Below are 20,443 nucleotides of genomic sequence, written 5' to 3'. Positions count from 1 at the left end.
TCTTTCCTGCTCACAAACTGTCAACAAATGAAGAGCCTTCCCCTTCCCTTAGGACTCCCCCGACCCAGTGTGCAGCAGGCAAATGCAGAGTAGCTGTCTTCCTTGCTGGCCAACCAAACATTTTAAGCAGAACATAGTATACAGCTCATACCCAGCAAACCAAACAATTCTACTGTTCTCCCCACTGCCTCTTTCAAAGGACAATTTGTCTTTATAGCATTCTCAGAATTACTACTGTACTTCCCCCCCCCCGTGTGCAGTGAAAATACACAGATCTGAGCAACAAATCAGAGTACTGGCATATTCTACAGGGTGCCAATTCTGACTTTTAATCAGGACTATCAATTGTGCTAATACTATGCAACTCTATACCAGGAAAGAAGCACAAACTAGCTTGTTGCATCTACATTTTATCTTTTGTACCCACTAGTTCTCTGCCTCATTGGTCTACTGTGAGGTGAAAAAGTATGTGAAAATGCAGGATCACCAAAAGGATTTTAACAGACTTAACAGAGCAGAATTCCACCCCTTCGTAACCAGATCTCCTTTTGATTTCAGTAGTTATGGTCCATTACACAGAGTCAGGGGTGGTGTCAGGGAACTGTCCCAAAAAGAACTGTCCTGATGAAGGGCAGAAGCAGCCACTGTTATCTGCAATCATAAAGTTATCAGAAGTTGAAGGGGCTTTATCCCTTCTCTTAAGCACTGATTTCTGTTGTGTCTGCTTCCACATCGATCAGATCTGCTGCTGCCCCTGCCAAGAGTTAGGATTAAGGTTGGTGCTGAACTCTGATTAATGTTTTCAAGTGTTCTTTATTGCTGAATCAATGTTTGTAAAGTGGGGACTGCTAGAATTCAGTCTTCATCTCACTACAGCAATTTTCCGGGGGCAGCAAAACACTGAGGTATGTATACTTCCCCAAGAGAAAAGCTATCAAAGGGCTGAAGAAACGTGCTGCAATTCTTCTGAGCTGTAAGAAAATGGTGGACAAGTCCTATCTTTTTTGGTGAAACTTCCCACATGTAAAATTTTCCTTTGGTATAAAACGTCCTTTGTGATGGATTGTTTCAGATGTTCTCCTAAGCCCTTGGGAGTGCTCCAGAAACAGTAGCAAGACACCCTGCTTTCTCTTCAAACACCAGACTGGATCGCTAACAGCTCAGACAAAAGTCTGCTATATACTGAAGGCTCTCTCTGAGGGCTGGTAATCCTCGTACTAAGAGACCTTCTGGGACTTTGCATGTCACTCTGAGGAATGCATAAGTTTGACAGGAAGCCTGTCAACTGTACTGCCTTGGGGTGCCCCTTTGAGAAATTTCTTGTTTTATGTCCAGCTACATAATCTAGTATTTTGACAGATACAAGATGAAGGGAAAACATCATTCTTATCTGACAAGTAAAATCAAAAAGATTTTTTTACTAAGATTTTCTTATCAATTCTAAAGTTTTGCCACCTGTATCAACATCAATATCTAAAAACAGTTAGACAAATTGGAAAACAAAGTATTTGAAAGCATGTAAATAGAAACAGACATGATGACTTCAAAAGGCAACAGGATGATTCTAATCTGAACACAAACAAACAAAATCTAAGGATCTGAAATTAAAACAGACATCATGTGCTCTGATATCAATCCCTGGCAGAGGATAAAAACCGAGGCAGATAGAAACACACCAGAGAACTCCAAAACCTGGATAACTTACAGATCCACTGAAAATATTAGTGCATTACAGTGAGCTAGTACACATGCAGATAATAGTCAAGTACATCCTTCTGTTACGACATTTATTCTTTTTCACTTAATTTACTTTGCTCGCAACAGATGTCCAAGTATGAACATGGACTAACAAAGCTTATGTTGCTTATAAAGAAATAGGGAGATGCTTCCTATCCTGCCCTTTGTAGTGGGCAGATGGAATATCTGGAATAAACTACAGTTCCCAAACTCACAAATGTAATCTCTTCCCATAAATATGATCAGCCCGGTGTCTTTCTTAGTATTTTGCCAGATACTATACAACCCTTACTCAGGAAAATAAAAGATTACCTTTTTACTTCTTGAACATAGTCTGCATTTCTGTCAAACAGGTGAGTTACTGAGTCTTTGATTGCTTCATGTTTGAAAGATGAAGCTGTTCCAAAAACAGTAACATTGGGAATAGTTGAACAGAGCTGAGCAACAGCTTGACCCTGCAAACACATTATGATGTTAGTTCACTGACATGGAAATTGGTTGACAGACTTTGCAGCTTCCAATTCACTCATGACACAGCAAAATCCAAGACCAAACATGTGCAAGGACTTCCCAAACTAATTTCTTGCCAGAAATGCAGTTCAGCCACAGGAAAAAATATACTTAAATCAAAAAGAATATTCTGAAGACAAAGCAACTGCAGGGATAAAAGTAATTTAATGTATCAAAAATTGTATTGCAAAAGAGTTCTTCTTGATCTTTTAACAAAGGCAGTGTAATTTAAGGGAAATGACGTTAATTTACAAGGACCATCAAAAAATGATTACTCAAAGAGTGCTAGAGAAATATTTCTCATTTGCTACTTGCATCCTGTGTGCATTTTGCCCAGAGCCCCTTGAGTAACATCAGCAGTCCTCTTTGCACTTCGTATCTCAGAACAGCGTTGACTGCTTCCGCATGTGATTCAAATCCTCTCTGCCCACGGGGAAGGCCTTGCAGCACCTGATGCCAGAACAGAATTTCTGGCACGTAATGTAAAAGTGGCTCCTCTGGTAATCAGATACAGCTCTTATGCTTCAGGTTTTTGCAATCCTAATACAGAAGGTCTAGTGTAGCCAGTACCAGGACAGCATGTAGTCTACCATTCCTATGCAACCACATTTTCTTACGGTTTCAGTGGGAGACAGCAAGTTGGTATAACAAATACTGCATAGTAAAGCAAATCTGGTTTACCTCTTATTATTATTACTGATTATTCAAAGTGCAGGAATAGCCTTGCGTCACACTAACAGGTCTGCTTAGGCCAGTGCCCCAACCTGAAAACTGATCAACAGCAAAGGGGATAAAATGGCCTAGAGCACGTATAGGAAAATCCTTCTCCTAGCACATCCCTTCTGCATATGGGCAGGAATCCAGTGGAGTCAATCAGATGTTATGTCAGTGTTTAGGTAGGACTTGGGGCAATAGAGAATTTGTACTTCGACTTTGCAGCTTTGGGCCCCAGGCGGCTTTAACTTCTCTAAGTTTAAACCTCTAATTTCATGAGGCTGAGAGAAGAAGGGAAGCACTGCATAAATGCTGAGCCATCCGGCTTTCAAAAAAGATCCTAATAGGTCATCTTTTTACAACCCTTGGTTTTGTTTTATTCTTAACACACTAACAAATGGAAGACAGACTTTTGGTAGCCACATCATGCCTCTTGTTGTAACCACATTATTCCACTGGAGCTAGCACAGTTACATGGATATACCCAGAAGCAAGAAATAGCACTGCCATTCTAAAAATAACATCTGATGGAATTCAGCAGATTCTTACTTATATTTACAGCCAAAAGATTATCATTTGTAAACTGTATGCATGACCAGTAAAATCATCCATGGATAAACACACTTCTGCTCATTCCAAACAGAAACCCTGATTATTAGTATGTAAATACCAGTAATCAGTGCTCGGGTTTTATTTACAGTAGACTAATTAGATAACCCTGCATACTCTGGGGGCCTTGGCATCCTCACATATAAGGCTGAATGTAATCGTTAGTGACAATCCTCTGAGCTGAACATCGCAAGAGAGGACAATATTATTATTTATATATGGTGGCATCCAGGAGTTTCAGATTGGTTTCCTACTGGATTAGTCAGTAAACAGCTACACAGCAAGGTGCAGTTTATGTGATCCTTTGGACAGGTACCAACAGACAGAGAAGAGAGCAGGAGAAGGGATGCATTCTCATTCTTACTTTACAGATGAGAAATGCAGTAATACAGCAAATTGAACAACCTGTCCAACAGCTCAGAGAAACTTATAGCAGGACTCAGGTATGAATGCTGATTCATAGCATGGAAATTCAACACCAAACATAAATGACCTTTTCTTTTTAAAATCATCCACCATTTCCCTGGGTTGGAATCCCTAATCTCTCAGAAATCACAGGAAAATCCATTCCTGAGGGCCTCATCTCACAAGGTGCAATGTTTCCACGGAGCAGAAAATGTTTCACTCTTCTCATACTTCATTTCTCTATTACTTACCGTCTCATTCTGAAGCCCAGGTTTTAGTCTCCATAAATATTGTAACATAAAATTACAAGAAAAAAATTAATCTGGATTTTGTATCTCTCCTCTTCTCAGTCATTTTCACTAGCAATCCTCTTTTCTCACTTTCTGTGTCTCCCAGAAAACCATCACCCATAGTGATTTAGATAAGTCAGTACGTTATAGTCTATGCTAGTTGAGTGAAATTCTGACATTATTGATCTATTCTCTAATTAGTTTTCTGCATTTTCAATCTAACTTGGGAAGGCGAGGGATAATGAGTATATCCTGAATCAAAACCACTGAATGTTTAAAAGGTCAAATATTAGAGCAGAAAACATGTTGATTTTTATCCTGCAGAAGATGATTAACATTTAACAAACTGACAGTCTGATGAATAGGAGAAATGCACAAAAAAACCCAGGATGTGTGCAACCTATTTTCCTCCTGACTCAAACTCGTTAGTACACCCCTCCCTTCCCCTATAGAGATAAGCTAACCTAAAACCCCAGATCAGAATACTTTCCAGCTTTCTGGAGATATTTAAAGCCTAAGACTGACTCATATGACCAGTACTTTTATAATTGGATGAACAACATCACCGAAGTATTTTGAGGCAATTCCACAAAACATTCTTCCACAGCTTTCTGAAGATCTGAATTTGACGTTGACTCTTAACTATTTTTGTGCAAAGTATTCTTAGTATTCATATTTCAGAAGTCTTGGAATAAAGGCTGATACTGGACCTTTCATTGTCTTTCCCCATGGTCTTTCCCCACTTCCCCTTCCAAGCTTTCCCCACCAAAACAGGAGAATTGAACTCAACCTATGAACTCAAACATTTCACTAATTTCTGTGGAATTCGACTAAGCTCCAAAACAGCACTGTGGCTACGCAAGTCACTCTTAATTCTCTTTTCTAATCCCTCAAGTCATGTAGCTACCTCTGGATTAGTAGCTAGTGTTTACAGGGCTATACATTTTAATTGCAAGTATGTGAGGCCCCGGTGTTCAGAATGTCCATAGTTCACAAGTGAAGTATGCACAAAGGGTTTTGCAGCTGGAAGGGAGAACATCCTTTTCCCAAGGTCGTGGAGGCGCAGGCGAGGTATCCATGCCGGCTCCTGTCCCCCCGCGCACTCTCACCAGGAAGCATCCTTTGATCACAGGGGCACACAAGCCCTGTCCTGTCTTTTGGATTCCAAAGCCATTCGCTTCCTAAAAAACTGCTTTGTGGTAGACAGAGACACGAGGGCTTTCTGCCTCCTCGCTGCCCAGACAAAACGACATAATCTCTGCTACCAGCTTTCACTGTGGAGACCACATGGATATGGAAGCAGGCACCATGTTATCAGAAACAGTGTATGAACTCTAAAACCTTCCAAGAAGGTGTCTAATTAGATAAGCATGATTTGAAGAATGAAAATAAAACTCTTCACACATCTAATTATTCATATATGATGCAAATTTCCACGTATAAGTATAGACTAGATTCTTGCTTCCTGAACCTGGGAAAATTAGTAAGTGGCAAAAAATAATTCTCACTTGGACAATTAATTTTACCTTTAACAGGATTTAGCAGTCTGAAAAAACTGACCAATTGCTTCACTGAAGGGATAGACATGGTTACAAAATATTCCCTTAAAATGGAATTAATCTCCTTTAAAAAAAAAAAGTATATTTTATATACTATTTATCATGCAGAACTCCACACGGTGAGTCCTCAAATAAAATAGTAACTTGGATTAAAGCGTTCTGTGGAAATGAAGCATGTCTCCTAATACTGGATTTGGCATAGGAGTCTCATGTCTCTTTAGCTTCAAAGTCTGTTTGATGGATTCCTTTTCAAGGTATCCTGTCAATTTATAAAATCAGTATGTTGAACCTAATCTACACGTATAATTATTACAGAATTTATTATAAATGGATATGCTTACAGTAGTTTTAGATCCAGTAAAAAGATTGAGATTTCTTTACATTCCTTTGCTTTAAAATCCAACTTTAAACCTGTAGGACTGGAAACTTCTCATACTGAGATAATCACATAAAAATCTACTTTTCCATTCTTTTAAGAAGTAAAAATGAAATAGACTATTCTGTGCACTTAAACAATTTCAAAGGAAAAAAAAGTCATTGACATTTAAAAGTCAATATAAAAAGCATTAATAGAAGAAAACTTACTAATTTAATTAACTTATTAATACTAACTTAACACTAGATGAAATATAAATAAGGGGTATAAGTTAGTGGATTTCTGAAAGGGTCTGACCTAATGGCACAAGCAGACCTCAGTCTGTTGTGCAAGCTGTGCACTGAATTACAGCAGTTACAGAACAGTATACTTTCTTGAAAGCATCTTTTTTGCTTATTATCATGTAAACTGAGCCCAGCTTTATAGCAGGAGAGAACAAACCATCTAAAAGATACCACCCTGCAAAACTACATCTACTAGAACCAATAGCATCAGTAAGAAATTATCATTTCTAGGATATATTTTTGCAGCCCAGAGGTGCTACAGCATTTAAAAAAAAAAATCATTCAGACTTAATCTTGCACAAGAAACCTGTCTGGAACTGAACGTGAAGAGAATCCACATTTCCAAAATGCTTTGATGCCACATAACCATATCTGAAAGTGGTACGAAGTACAAAAACAGTAAGAAAACAGCAAGGGAAAACATTTACTAATCTCCTGTGTCCTGGTTTCGGCATCCAGGAAAACTTTTCTCTGGTGTTAGGAGAAGTCAGATACACAACACTCCATCTCCTGAAGGTGTCGTTTTTCCAATTACAGCAGAGGAAATTGGAAACCAAACACTAAGGTGAACATTGCAGAGCGGACAAACTGAAACGTGATTCTTGAACAAGTGTAAGGCAGCATCTGCTACACTCAGTGCTCCACAAATAAGTTTTGGAGTAGAGGGAGGGGAAGAAAGAGTCACCATGAGATAATCATCTCTTTTACCCTCAAAATCTCTTCTTTCCTGCGACAATTTGCAGGGTGTGTTTTTTCCTACCCCCTTGCAAAACTGTGCAGCTGAGGTGCATCCAAAACTCAGGGCTGAATCTCCATCTGGTATAAATACTCTTCAGTTTAGTGGAACTATGACAACATACCCCAGCTGAGATCCTTGCCCAGAGGATATAAGCTCTATCTGAAAAGGTAGAACAGCCAAGGAAGAGTTAAGCACTGCCCGTCTGTGACATGACTCAGCAGGGGATTCAGGGAAAGGGCATGTCCTCTGGGGAGTGCAGGGCTGTGAGAGGCAAAAAGAAAGGCCTTCAGAGACTGCAGCCTGCTTTGGTCAGGGAAATTGCTTTTTGTGTATGACTCGCCAGGCTTTTGTGTTTGATTAACAGATTATGCTCTGAGGCAGCGTCTGGAAATAGACATAGGCATGGCACTGGGACTCTCCTGAGCTGCTGAGGGAGCACATCCATTGCTTTAGAGGCATTCAGCGGCACAGGGCATTCAGCATCAAGATACCCTGTCTGGCTTTAAGTGAGATAGCTTGGGTACTTAAAGCAGCCTAGACTTGGTTACATAGAGCTCTGTGTGAGCTGATTTATTCCCTTCCTTGGCTGCTGGAGATGGAATAAGAGGAAAGCACTTCATCAAATGCAGAATGGCTATGACCTGCTAATATGAAAATAGCAAGTGCAGTCCTGGGAGGTATCGGGTAAAGATTTCAGCGAAGTGGGAAGTATTAATGCCATTGTTCAGTATGCTGGCCGGGACCATCAGAAGAGTAGAGTAGATTCTAATTATTCACATTCAAGAAGGACTGACTCAAACACAAGAGTGCTATTTAATGTGCTCCTGCCCGCTAGGTGCAGACAGACCTAAATTCAGTCTACCCATACAATGTTTAAAACGATCAGGGATGCTGTGAGACCTAGTTTAAAAGGCTCTGGCTTTCATACCAGCTTACTGCTGCTTTGCTGCCAACCAGCTCAGAGCCCAGGAAATGTGTATGTATCTGCCTGGACCAGTGTCTGTAGGATGACCAAGGAAACGGACATCTGGCCTTAGAAAAAAGGGGTATGAACAAATAAACCTGCTTTCAGCCTGAAAAACACAGGCCAAGGAGAGATTTGATTCTGAGCTTGTTCTAGCCATATACACATATACGTCCTACCAAAAATATCTGAAAGAAGTGCCCCAAGAGGAAAGAATAGCTAATTTTAATTAATGGACAACACCAGCAGAAGAACAAAGATACATTAACTGGCCACAAATAAATTCTGGAAATTGAGAAAGATTTCTCACTGAGCCAGACAGAGCAAAGAGAATTTGAAGGGATAAATACGTAGGGGTTTTTTTAAGAAGAAATTTGATAATTCTCTTGAAAAGGTTCCTATATGCAGCCTGTGATAGTGGGTGACTAGATCTACTAAGGAGTGCCAGTTCTTTGTCAGATAAAATATCACCACTTCAGTGATTCAGTTTGGAATACATCCTCAAATATTTGCAATTTATGCAGGGGAGACACAATAAAAAAGAGGGTTCCTGCCAAGCAGTAACCAGTCCTGCCAGGATGACCTAAATCTGTTGCCAAGTCAGATTTACCCTTCAAATTCAAACATGAGAGCTGCATCTGTAACTTACTCTGCTTGCACCTCCTCTGCTGCTGAGCCTGAAAGGGAAGGTCAGATCACAGCTTCAGGATAGCAATCGATGCTCCTGCATGAAAGGCAGCTTAATTTTAGCATCTGTAAGATCAAAATGCTAAAGAGCTGGCTAATAATTCTGCCTTGTGTTTGAGGGGTTAAGTGATGAAATTGAAGTGTTTACACAACCTTGGTAAATGACCAAAGTTTTGTACTCTAAATATTCAGAATGGGAAGTACATAAAGAGCAAACAAACAAGCAAATGGGCATAATGGCTGTCTCTCACAAATCTAAATCCCTGAAAGAATTCCTTTTCTAGGTAGATACTATAGAGATAGAGACTGGATTTATTAAAGCCAGAAGAGAAGAGCTTAAGTTTTTTTGCTTTGTTTTTTGTTTGTTTTTTGTTTTTTAATAGAACAGTCCTGTATTTATACTAATTCAACTAATCCAGGATACAGTTTACAAGTTTACATTAATACTTTTAAGAGCAACTTTATAATCTCATACAAGCCTGTGTTGTGACTTGCATTGAATGCACTGACTTAAACGGTCTTCATTTTAAAGAACTAATTGCTTCATACAGCAGATCAGTCCCAGCGGGGTGCATGCTACTGCTCAGTTTTCTCAGTGTGTTTTTTTCAGTCGCCACTTTGCTTCACTTGAAGAAGAAAAAAAGAAAAAAAAAAAAAAAAAAGATGTGGGAGTATATTTGTGAAGGGAGCTACTCCACCATTGTCTTACAGTCATTTCAAACATTAATTACAGCATTTTACAGTTAAGATAGGCCAATATATGTCCTACAGTAAGTCATACGTTCTTGCAAACTCATTTCTGAGCATTAATTTCTATGTATGGATAATAGGAAGTTTTTGAAGTTCAGTGTTAGCTGACTTTCTCCTTATTTTAGCAATCAGTTCAGAAGGGCACTTACACATTTCCGTAGCTTTAAGCATTTAAACTCTATTTGTACTACACAATTATATCTTTTGTTAATTATTGAAATGCCCTGCTACTCAATATAATTGTTTAAGCAGAAGCGTTCAGCATCCTGCCAAGCAGAGGCCTGAAAGAGAGCGTATAACAACCCTTGTCCTTGTTAGATCTTGCTCAGTAGCAGCTCGAGCAATGATAACAGAATGCTTTGCAAGGTCTTAATTTCTCATAGAAGTCTGACTGAATCATGCAATGCAACTGTGAGCCTGTACCACGCCTTCCTAGAAGGCCCCTAAAATTTCTCCAGCCTACTTCACTGTCCAGGTTGAGAGCTGAGAGTCTCTCTTAACTGCCCCTATCTCAAGAGACAAAAAGAAGATACAGAAAAACCAAACCAGCCCCCTTTCCAAACAATCAAAATCAAAAAGCCAGCCTTAGGAAACAAAAGCAAATGCCATCTCTCCTTTCAAACCCCCTTTCTAAGCACTGCAGCAGGTTCTCCTCTTCAAATGGAAGGCTACAATATACCAACAGTGTCAGAAGTTTGTAAGTGTCTACCTCTCTCCTCCTGGTTCAGAGAGACAAGGTGCTTCCCTACAACTAGCCATGTTTCCTACCATGAACAGAGAAGATTGCATGATGCCCTGCCCATTCAGTTGAGTGGGCAGCAGGGAGGGTACTCATTTGGTATATGGAACAGGATTCAAGCATCTGTAACAGAGAGACAGGTACATAAGACTTTTTTCAAGATAAATTATCTTGGTACCTTTCCTCTTCCTCTACATCACCTTCTGATGTCCCCTGGAACTTCTGGAAACAACTAAACTGACTTATCTAAAGCATCCTGTCAGACATTAAAGGATACCGTCACATACTAATCATACCCCAGGCACAGACGGGAAGACAATTGCTAGAGTTACCTCACTACCAAAAATATCTATAAAGAACAATAAGGCCACATAAATAAACTGAGGCAATACATAAGTAAAGGTCCTAGAGAATTTTCCCTGAGTCAATTTGTTGAAAAAGCTGCAGGATCCTCCTAAAGGGGGCTGGGGAGCCAGAACAAAGAACCTCACAAACATTTTTGAAGCAACAAGTTCTTTTTCATAAACTGCCTGAAGCAGCTAAAATAATGATCTTGCATAATGAGAAAGGAACAATTACAAACTTCTGGTCCCACAGGGAGCCTATTGTCTAATTAAAGTATTTGGAATTTCTATGACATTTAGAAACAAACTGGACAGGTTTCCTACTTGCTGAAAATGGGAATGGGCCTTCTATCTATTAAAGCAACAGCACAAAAAATACCTCTTCCCATAGCGATTTCAGTGCCAGTTTTCTGTTTTATTAACTAAGAACTTTGTGAGAGTGATTTGTTCGATTGAGGCTGTTAAAACTTTTAAAGGATTAACAGACAGATTATTAGAGCGGTTTAAAGAGTAATACAGACCCCTCTGAAATCTTTATGTCTAGTTAGCAGAAAGAAAAAATTCCATGCATCTCCAGAGTGATATTTTACCTGTAAGACCTATCAAGCAATGGGAAAAGTCTTTCCTTTCCAATACTAGCTATACATGCTCTTCCCTTACAAGGAACAACAGGTTGCATGAGGCATTCTCCGCAGTGAGACAGCGATCAGCATCCTGCCTTGCAGGCCAGCCAGCTCCATCCCCCTCTTACATACAGTCCCCCCTGGATCGTACACAGACCTCTATCAGTCACCGGCCAACTTGGCTGTGCTTCCTCCATCTCTGGTCTTTCCCTTGGAAACTCTGTTTTATTTAACTACTTCGCAGGTGATGGATCTGGTTTCTCCTTGTTCTCCTGGCAGCCAACCTGACCCACCTTCCTTTAGCTTCTCTCAGAGAAGGTCCACAAGCAGCCACAGCAGAGGACCAGTCAAAAGCTGCTCATTAAGCATCTGCGATAAAAGAGGAAGCCAGCAGCTCCTCACAGGAACAGCCCAGCACAGAGGGTGGACACTAATGAAGACGACTACATGATAGTTGGTAGAGCATTAACAGTGCTTCAGGAAGAGAAGGAAGTAATAACAGAGGCGAGTGAGATTAGAAAAAGGAAGAGAAAAATAAAGAAATTTAGCAAGGACGCTTTATCTTAGTAAGGAGGAGTTCATTTTCTCTAGATACATGCATATGCGCAGGGATTACTTTTGGGTGTTTTCCTAATTCTGTATGCAAAGCCTGGGTCTGTACAGTGTCAGCTGGGCACATGGCCTTACAGCTAAAGCTGAGCCTTCAATTCCTGTAGAATATACAGTCCCCCTGAATGTATGGCCTCGTGTTGCTTTAACAGTTCTAAATTCCACATGAAAAAATTTAGTATTAAAGAACAATAAAGTCAGCCATAACGCTCTAAGTTGTACTGTGCCGAAGCATAATACGATTATAAATTCCATTCATTTACAGAAGTATTCCAAGAGGACCATTTACTGCAAGTAGGATTATCGTTAGCTAAAAATACTTTGTACAGGGAACTCATGATTTTATTCCTTTGATTACAGTCTTCTTTTATATGAGAACCTGAAAGAAGGTCTAAGGGCACACAGGATTAGGGATAAGGTGTTTGGGGCTGCCCACCAGACCTCAGTATACTAGAGAATATTAATTTAGCATAAATAAGGCATAACAGGAAAACAGAAGAGGTACTACAATTTGAAAGGCTGAGATCTGCTAACGTTCTCAGGTCATAAAAATCTGTCTTATGGAAAAGGACTGCATAATTCCAAATGTAAACAACCTCCCCTGTCAGTATCTTAATATTTTGCACTAGCTTAAATATTTTCCAAAGGAGAGAGAATTTCCTAAAAGGATAGTTAACACAAAATGCTGCCTTTTTACTTCATGTGTGGCCTGGTATTCCACTGAATTCATCCTACTGTTGCTCTGCCCATGCAATGCAACGCCTCCTTACTAATGATCCAAACTATGACATGCAGCAGCCACCACGGACTCAAATTCAGCATTTGTATATTTTCCTCAGAGTTGGCATGATAATGCTTTTCATTGCTTTCAATCCCACTACAGCAAAGGGAAAAGGAAAAAAAAAAAAAAAAAAAAAAGTCTTTCACAGAGAAAGCATCACACACACTCGCACATGGTATTTGGAGGAGTATTCCAAGATGGCCATTTACTGCAAGGAGGATTATGGTTACCTACATATACCTTGTGCAGGGAGTCGATTTATTTATCCTTTTCATTACAGCCTTCTTTTACATAGAAGAAGTACAAGGTGCCTAAATTCAGAAACGCAATGTTTGGGACAACTCTTGCTCCTTGATCTCTAACAACCAATTAGGGGGTTTTGGAGGGGGTTTTGGGTAGAGTTTGTTATCAGAACATTTTTATTTCACCAAAAGCTCCTGCCAACCATTCACATCAGCGTTTTAATGCAAAAACAGGTGCAGTTCCTCCCACCGCAATCCCTCACATAGGGAAGTCTGATATCGAATCAAACTGCAGGGTCTGGCTCATTTCAGAAATCGAGATGCATTAGACTGGCTCAGTTACTTGATGACAAGAAAGAAAGAAAAGTTCCAACTTACCACCCCACCTCCTGCCGAGTGAACCAGCACAGACATGCCTTCTCTTAGGTTAGCAACTTCAAAGAGCATCATGTAGGCAGTTACAAAGTTCATGGGAAATGCAGCAGCTTCAGAAAAACTCATGTCATCTGGGATCTTGTAGACAAATTCTACCGGGGTACATACTACTTCAGCCCATGCATTGTAGTTTACAAAAGCCATGACTCTGTCTCCAATCTACAAACAAGGAAGAAAACAACGGCTGCAATTGAGACCGTAGAGAGCAGCTTGTAAGACCTGCAACTCTCCCTGTTCAAGCTGTGGGTCACTGACTGACTGTGAAGATAATGGTGTTCCACGTCTTTGGCAAAATAGCAGTTAAGCTGCTCAGCTTTGGGCTTTTACCATTTTTTAATTGTATTTATTCAAAAAGTTGAATTTAACAAAAATATCCAAAGTTAAATCCACCTCCTCTTTTTTGCTACACTGCTTCTCTGATGGAGCAGTCTTCCATCATCACTAATACAGATCATCTTTTGCTAGCAGAGCTCCTAAATAACAAATAGGGCTGCAAACAATGAAAATAATATTCTTACTAATAACCAGGAAATTTGCTTGCAGACAAAAGAAAAAAAAAGAAAAAGGAAAAAAGATTATTCCATGCATCTCATCAATATCATTATAAACAAAATTATACCTAATTTTCACTTTGCTTTCTCAGTCTTCACACTAATTTAGAGCTACTTTTCCTCTCTACGGATTGAGAAGGGGTGGCCTTGTAGTCTGGTAGATAGGACACATGAAAGGGTTCGGAAACCACTCGTTTAGAAGACACCACCATCTGTATCCACTCCCTATTTTTATTATCTTAATAACTGATTCTACCAAAACATTTCCATGATTGTCATTTGTACAGCCATGTATCAGAGCAGAATTTGATCCTGCAACTTCAAATAAGCCACCTTAAACATCAAAAACATACCTCTGGATTCTGAGGCACTACCAAGCCTACAAAGTGAATTTGACAGGATTTAAAGGGGCAATGAAACATTCTCTTTGAATGCAACATTTCTCTACTCAATTTCTTTGGAAAATATATAGTAGTGAAAGGGTATTTCACTATGGAGAAATATACAGTATTCAATACAGTAGGTTGCTCCTAGGAACCTTTCAGAGGTCCAGGGACATCAAATTCATACATTTGTATAATGGCCTTCATTGCAACTTCAGGTTTTTAAAATGGAGATAGTGACTCCCCACAGATGGACAAGAATAATAACAGGGCAACAGGAGCTCCGAGGCTCCTGCAGGGGTACAACCAGACTTGGAAAGCAACACTCGCATAAAACTAGAAATTGGTCTATTGGGGCTACTAGGGAGAGCCACAGTGAGCAAATGTTTGGCGAATATATATTAAAACCTTCACAGGCACGACTCTTACAAACTCTCGATAATGGCTCGTCCCCAGCAGCCCCTACGCATTGTTTACCTTGTCTTAGACCTCTTTGCCTTTTTATAATACACCAACAAATACAGCATCCTTAACCATTAAAGGAGCTCTTCAATGGAGCCACAGTATAATAAGGCAGGAATAGCACGAAACTTCAGGACTTCATGTTTTACCTAAAACTAACAGAAGCTGTCCTTCTAAAATACCTTTGCTTATCTGCTTGATATTCTCTCTCTTATGTTCTTCTAATACCCACTAATGCTTTAGAAATACTACAGGTTGTTTTTGGACTATTTCAACAATTTTCCACAGTAATGGAGTAAAGCACAACACTTTTACCTTCAGGCAAATGTTTATAGCACAAGCACATTTTGGTCTCCGAAGTAGTTGTCATCACTTTGGCTTTGGGATACTGTGGGTTTGCTAAAAGCTAAGGTGCTGCTGACAGTTCTGAAGGGTTTGTCTCTTTTAGAATGAGGATGCTGAAACAGAACTGTCATTCCAATTTCACCTAAATGCCGCCTCCTTTTGAAAAACACATGCAAATTAACAATGCCTCACTGGTAACCACTCTGTGGTTCCCTTCTGCTGTTAAAGAAGCGTCTAAAATCTAAAGTCTGTTAGGATTAATAAGTGAAGGTGTTAATGTGTCCTATATCCTTGCAAACAAACATAAATGATTACCAAAAAGAATGCAGAAAATTATTACCAAAAAGAAAGTCTCTCTTTGTGATTCCCAAGGGATTTCTTAGTAACAATAAATACCATGTTTCACTACAAACACTATACAGAGCCTAGTCATCACATCAGATTAGGCTGTAGCTCCTGAGAATCATCCCCACAACTAAAGAGAGATCAGGCCTGATACATTTGAGCTTAGCAGAAATCAGCTTTTTCTTTTAATGGGAGAAGGAATAGGCAGTTACACCATTATTCCATAAAAAAGGCCTTCTTTCAATGTAAAATATGTTCTTACACATCACCGCCAAAATGGATTGCCATTCAATGCTTTCATTTGTCATAACGCAATCACAGCAAGTGAAGACAATAAGCGGCTGGCAATATCTCAGCTGGCTGAGATTGACGGCTACAGGCCAGTAAGACACGTTTTTCCACAGCATGAAATCCCCATGACTGTAACGTGACTTGAACTGGAAGAGATCTACAAAGGGAAAGAAGGTCAGAAGATATAGGGTGCAATCTTTACCATTCCTGCCATCGTTATGGACAGTGGTAACAGCATATGTCAAGGAGACAAGAAGCATCTGGCGTGCTCCTATTCTGTGCAAGAAATCCATAAAAAAACCTGACAGAATATTCTTCATCTTCCTCATGGTATGTTCTCCTGTTGATGGGTTCATAACTGTGCACAGCAGTTATTCTGAGTGTCAACCCTTCTTCTAGATCACTCAAATACTACCATGGCTATGCAGATTATATGCAAAAAATAAAATACCACGGCTTGTTTCAATTTCAGGGAATTTGAATTTCAGGGACTACCAGAGTACAAACATGCTCTATAGTCAGAACAAAGATATAACTTTGAAAGAGACCTGGTATATACAGTCAGGTGCAATGTTTTTCAAACAAGCACCATATGCTGTAGCCTCACGATGCCCTTCAAAAATAGCAAGAACTTTTAAACTGAGAATGCTGATCTAGAGCAGAGACTTTCTATACACCTTTCACAGAATATTTCACAGAATATTCTTCGGTATGGAGCATACCTACAAAACACAGATACTAGAGCGGAACAACTAAAACAACAGAGTTTTTCAAACAGCAAAGTTATTGTTTGTCACAAAAAGCACCAGAAGATTATGACTTGTTTCAAGGGGGCAGGAGGGGGAAGGTAGAGAAATGTCCTAAGAAGAGCTCATCACTGAAGCCCTACTAGAAACTGAATTGGTCGTTATCTCTACTCAAATGAGAAATTTTACAGCTCTTCTAGAAGAGCAAAAATGCTACCTTTAAATAAAAATATTTTAGGTAACTGCCTTAATATACAATAAGAATTCAGAAAATGCAATTACTTGATAACATGACTGACTCAGCAAATAGCTAAGACAGAAAAATTTTGAAATAAAAACTGAGTTAATGCACATCAATCCTATCTACTTAGGAAATAAAGTGCAAGATTGGAGGGAATATAGAAGTCTAACATCAATAATGGTATAGGAGGTAGGACACAATGCTGTTTATATGTAATAAGAGATACTGAAGAGTACATAATGCCAACCAGTTATAAAAGCTTTATTATATACATTAACTATTTGTTATTTATCACTATTCTGTTAGGTGAAATAGATCCTTTTGCTGAGTGATTGGAGTAAGTCACATACCCAGAATCAGCGTCCCAATTTTACTGCATCTCCTGAATCCACATGTTTGTAAGAAGCAATGCTTATTGTAGATGGGGGTCTTGTTAACTTAAGATCAAAAGTTGGAACTAGAATCAGGAGTGCATGGGCTTCGAGGAACAGAGCAACGATGAGAGCAAACATGGCCAAGAAAAGAAATTTAACAAGTTAACTCAATTTTTTTTACTTTCTTAAAGCACATCGGTCATGCTTTCCAGTTCCTACTTAGCCATTTGGATATGCACATGGCACAAGTGCCCTTCCAGCAAGGATTTGAAGGAGATGACAGCGGTGGCTTTAGAAACTAATTCAAGAGGTCATTCTCATGCTTGGGAAGCAGCAAGGAAAAATTGCCCTTTCAAATCTCAACAGGGTGGTGAAGGCTGCTGTCACTGGCAGAACAGAAAGGATTAGGGACAACATACTCAGTGAACTGGTGATTATTTAGTCTTGCTCTGCAAATAACGACGGTATTACCTCAAATCCTTTCACGCTATCTCCAAGAGCTTCTACAATTCCAGAGCATTCAAACCCAGGAACAAGTGGTGTCTTAGGAGGGTTGTCGATATTCCCCTGTCGCACCATCAGATCAATAAAGTTCAAACCACTGCAAAACACAGGAAAAAAGATAAAATCAAGACTATTACCACAGATCAAAGCAGAGGAGGAAAACTTGACCTGAGTAATGGGAAAGCCAGAAGACTTCAGGGCAGCACTAAAAAGCATAAGAGGGACCCAGCAGACATTCACATTCTTCACGCGTGGAATAGACTTTACACTGTGCTCTACAGGCCTCGGGCAGAAGAGTACACATGCAAGGCAACCATATCCGTCATTAGCCCCAAAGCTTACAAGACTGTTCAGGAGTCACATGTAGAAATTCACAACGGCCATTTAGAAATTCAATACAGTGAAACATTATGATTTCTATTAATGCATTACTAGCTGGCAAGTAAACCCAGTTCTATTTAAGAAGAAAAACCCAAACCTCAGACATTATAGATGTCTTGAGCCAAGAGCAACCTGACATAACTGTCCTAACCTCTGATGGTACTCCAGGAATGAATCTTGTGTTCATCCCAGGCAGGAGTCCAAACTTGGACATGAACTTATTAAGTATCAGATAGGCTGTTGTTTTAAAACTGTTCCTCCTGGACCACTTTTGTAGTTTTGCAAAGGTTATTTACGTCTTTGGAGCCCTCAGGGTTGCTGCTTAGAAAAAATACAGGTCTTCCCCTGTAGTCTCAGTTTTGCAAAAAATCTTGGAGCATCTTTTCTTTGTCTTTTATATGCTATCTAATTTCACTAAACAAAATTTTGTGGTTTTCTAGGCAGCCACAAAAAAACACCCAAAAGAGGTACTGTGTTTATTTACTGATTACTGGCACAAATGCCATACATACAGTTAAAACTTCTAAAACTCCTAACTAGCTAAAATATATTTCAGCATTAATCCGTTGTTCCAAAACACAGCCCTGTATTTATTGTTAGCCAAAATTGCTGCATGCTAACTCCCCCGACTCTATGAAGCTATGCACACAGCCAGTCCTACTCACGCATACGATACCAGCAACTGCTTGGATACATAAAATTACTGATGTGCACAAGTATTTATAAGATGGAGCTTTAGTCAGATACTAATAAGACACATACGGATTGAACAGACCCAACAAACAAAAAGACAGAGTAGACACAGCGCACGAAGACAAGACAGTATTCATGAGGGGGGGGGGGGGGGTGGGGGAGAAGGAAATTTCACCAAATGTAAATATTTGTAATTGTGGTGGAGGGTTTAAGAGCAATCTGAACCCACAACTTTTAGCTCTGTAAAAGCAAGATTATAGATTATTTTTGAAAAACATAACTTTGACAGTCTAGCTTGACAAACTCAGGAGAAAAATTAAAAATTAAAAAAAAAAACCAAACCAAAAAAATACCCCAACATGCTCATACACAAAGCTCATAACATTAACCATATGGAAGGTTAGAAGGGGTCTAGCACAATTAAGTTAGGAGCTTTGAAATGATTTTGGAAAGGCCACTTCTTAGTCAGTGGCTAAGACCACCTCCTATATTGCCACTGTAATGTTGATAATGAAAGAGAAATTCCAAGTAACAAAATGCTTGCAAGGCAGTCATCATTTGGAGGGGGGGACAAAACACCACAAAACCAAAAAACCCATAACATACATGGTGGCTACCATTGCCTCTGCGTATTGACTTCAGTGATGATCTTTGAATACATCTTTCCACACTATAAGCATTTTACAAAAAGGTAACTTTTTCTACATTCCTGCAAGAAAAGGCAGCTGGAGGCAGAACTGTGATGCCTGTGTAGGAACACACACCATGACATCGTAACAAGTAGGCAACAAGCAGACGGATATGGCAAAGACCATAGCTATTTGATAATGACATATGATTACAAATACATTATGGCAGCTCTTTCTAGAAACAGTCATTCTTACGAAATAACTTGTCAGACAATTTTTGAAAGGGCACATACTCACTTTTGCATCTAACAACATAACACTACCAATTCAGCTCTGTTCCAGTTCCATTTCTCTTTCGTCTGTCTTTATCCTCAATAAAAGGCAGCAATATTAGATAAAATAGAGAGTTCATCTCTATTACAATGAACTTACAAGACCTGATACTAGAATAGGTGTGATAAGGAAAGGAAAAAACACTACACAAGGTATGTAATAACTAAGTCACGTGTTTTTATCATTTTAATTACTAGCTGGAACATAGAGTGTTGACCAGCATTTCTAATCATTTCTAGTCACTTTCCAGAGAGTTTCCTCTTCATTCACTTCATCTTTAATCTCCTATATGTCTATGTATTGTCACATCCCTGTTACTCTCATACATGCATTTGTTTCCATTCTTCTCCACTTTCATGTAAGGACAGAAATAAGTTATTTTATGTTATCTGCCAAATTTGAACAAGCCTCATCAACACCAAGAGACCTGAAAGCACAATTACGTTGTACAGCAGTTTATATATATTTTTTTTTTCCTTTGAATAACCTGGAGGGCCCAAAGAGGAATGGCTAGTTCAGTAACTACCTCCAAGACACCCAACCTTATCAAGTCCTTCATTGAGATTCAACCTACAGCAGACACCAGAAAAGGGAAGTTTGGCTGCACAGAATATCACAAGAGAATATGTCTCATGAAGAGTGATAGTTTTAGAGAATAAGCACAATTTATTTCTTGTATCCGTACAAACCAGCATAGGCTGTTATGGTGTGTAGCCACAGAAAGTGACTCCTGAACTTTAAGTAAGGGCATATGCAGAGGGAGAAGTG

The 20,443-nt window shown here is 39.4% G+C and overlaps 1 protein-coding gene across 1 annotated transcript in view; it reads right to left on the bottom strand.

Moving 5' to 3' along the window:
- Positions 1-19,754, bottom strand: part of VAT1L (vesicle amine transport 1-like) — a 56,958-nt gene extending 37,204 nt beyond the window's left edge. The window contains exons 1-4 of the mRNA XM_009573163.1: positions 19,666-19,754; positions 17,607-17,736; positions 13,341-13,556; positions 2,050-2,192 (exon numbers count right to left, since the gene is read on the bottom strand). Of these exons, the coding sequence (XP_009571458.1) occupies positions 2,050-2,192; positions 13,341-13,556; positions 17,607-17,736; positions 19,666-19,754 (578 nt within the window). The remainder of the gene's footprint in view (positions 1-2,049; positions 2,193-13,340; positions 13,557-17,606; positions 17,737-19,665) is intronic.
- Between the last annotated feature and the right edge of the window lie 689 nt (positions 19,755-20,443).

Source organism: Fulmarus glacialis, unplaced genomic scaffold, assembly GCF_000690835.1.
Source record: "Fulmarus glacialis isolate BGI_N327 unplaced genomic scaffold, ASM69083v1 scaffold38472, whole genome shotgun sequence".
NCBI classification, from domain to species: Eukaryota; Metazoa; Chordata; class Aves; order Procellariiformes; family Procellariidae; genus Fulmarus; species Fulmarus glacialis.
This window is presented reverse-complemented; position numbering and strand designations above follow the sequence as displayed.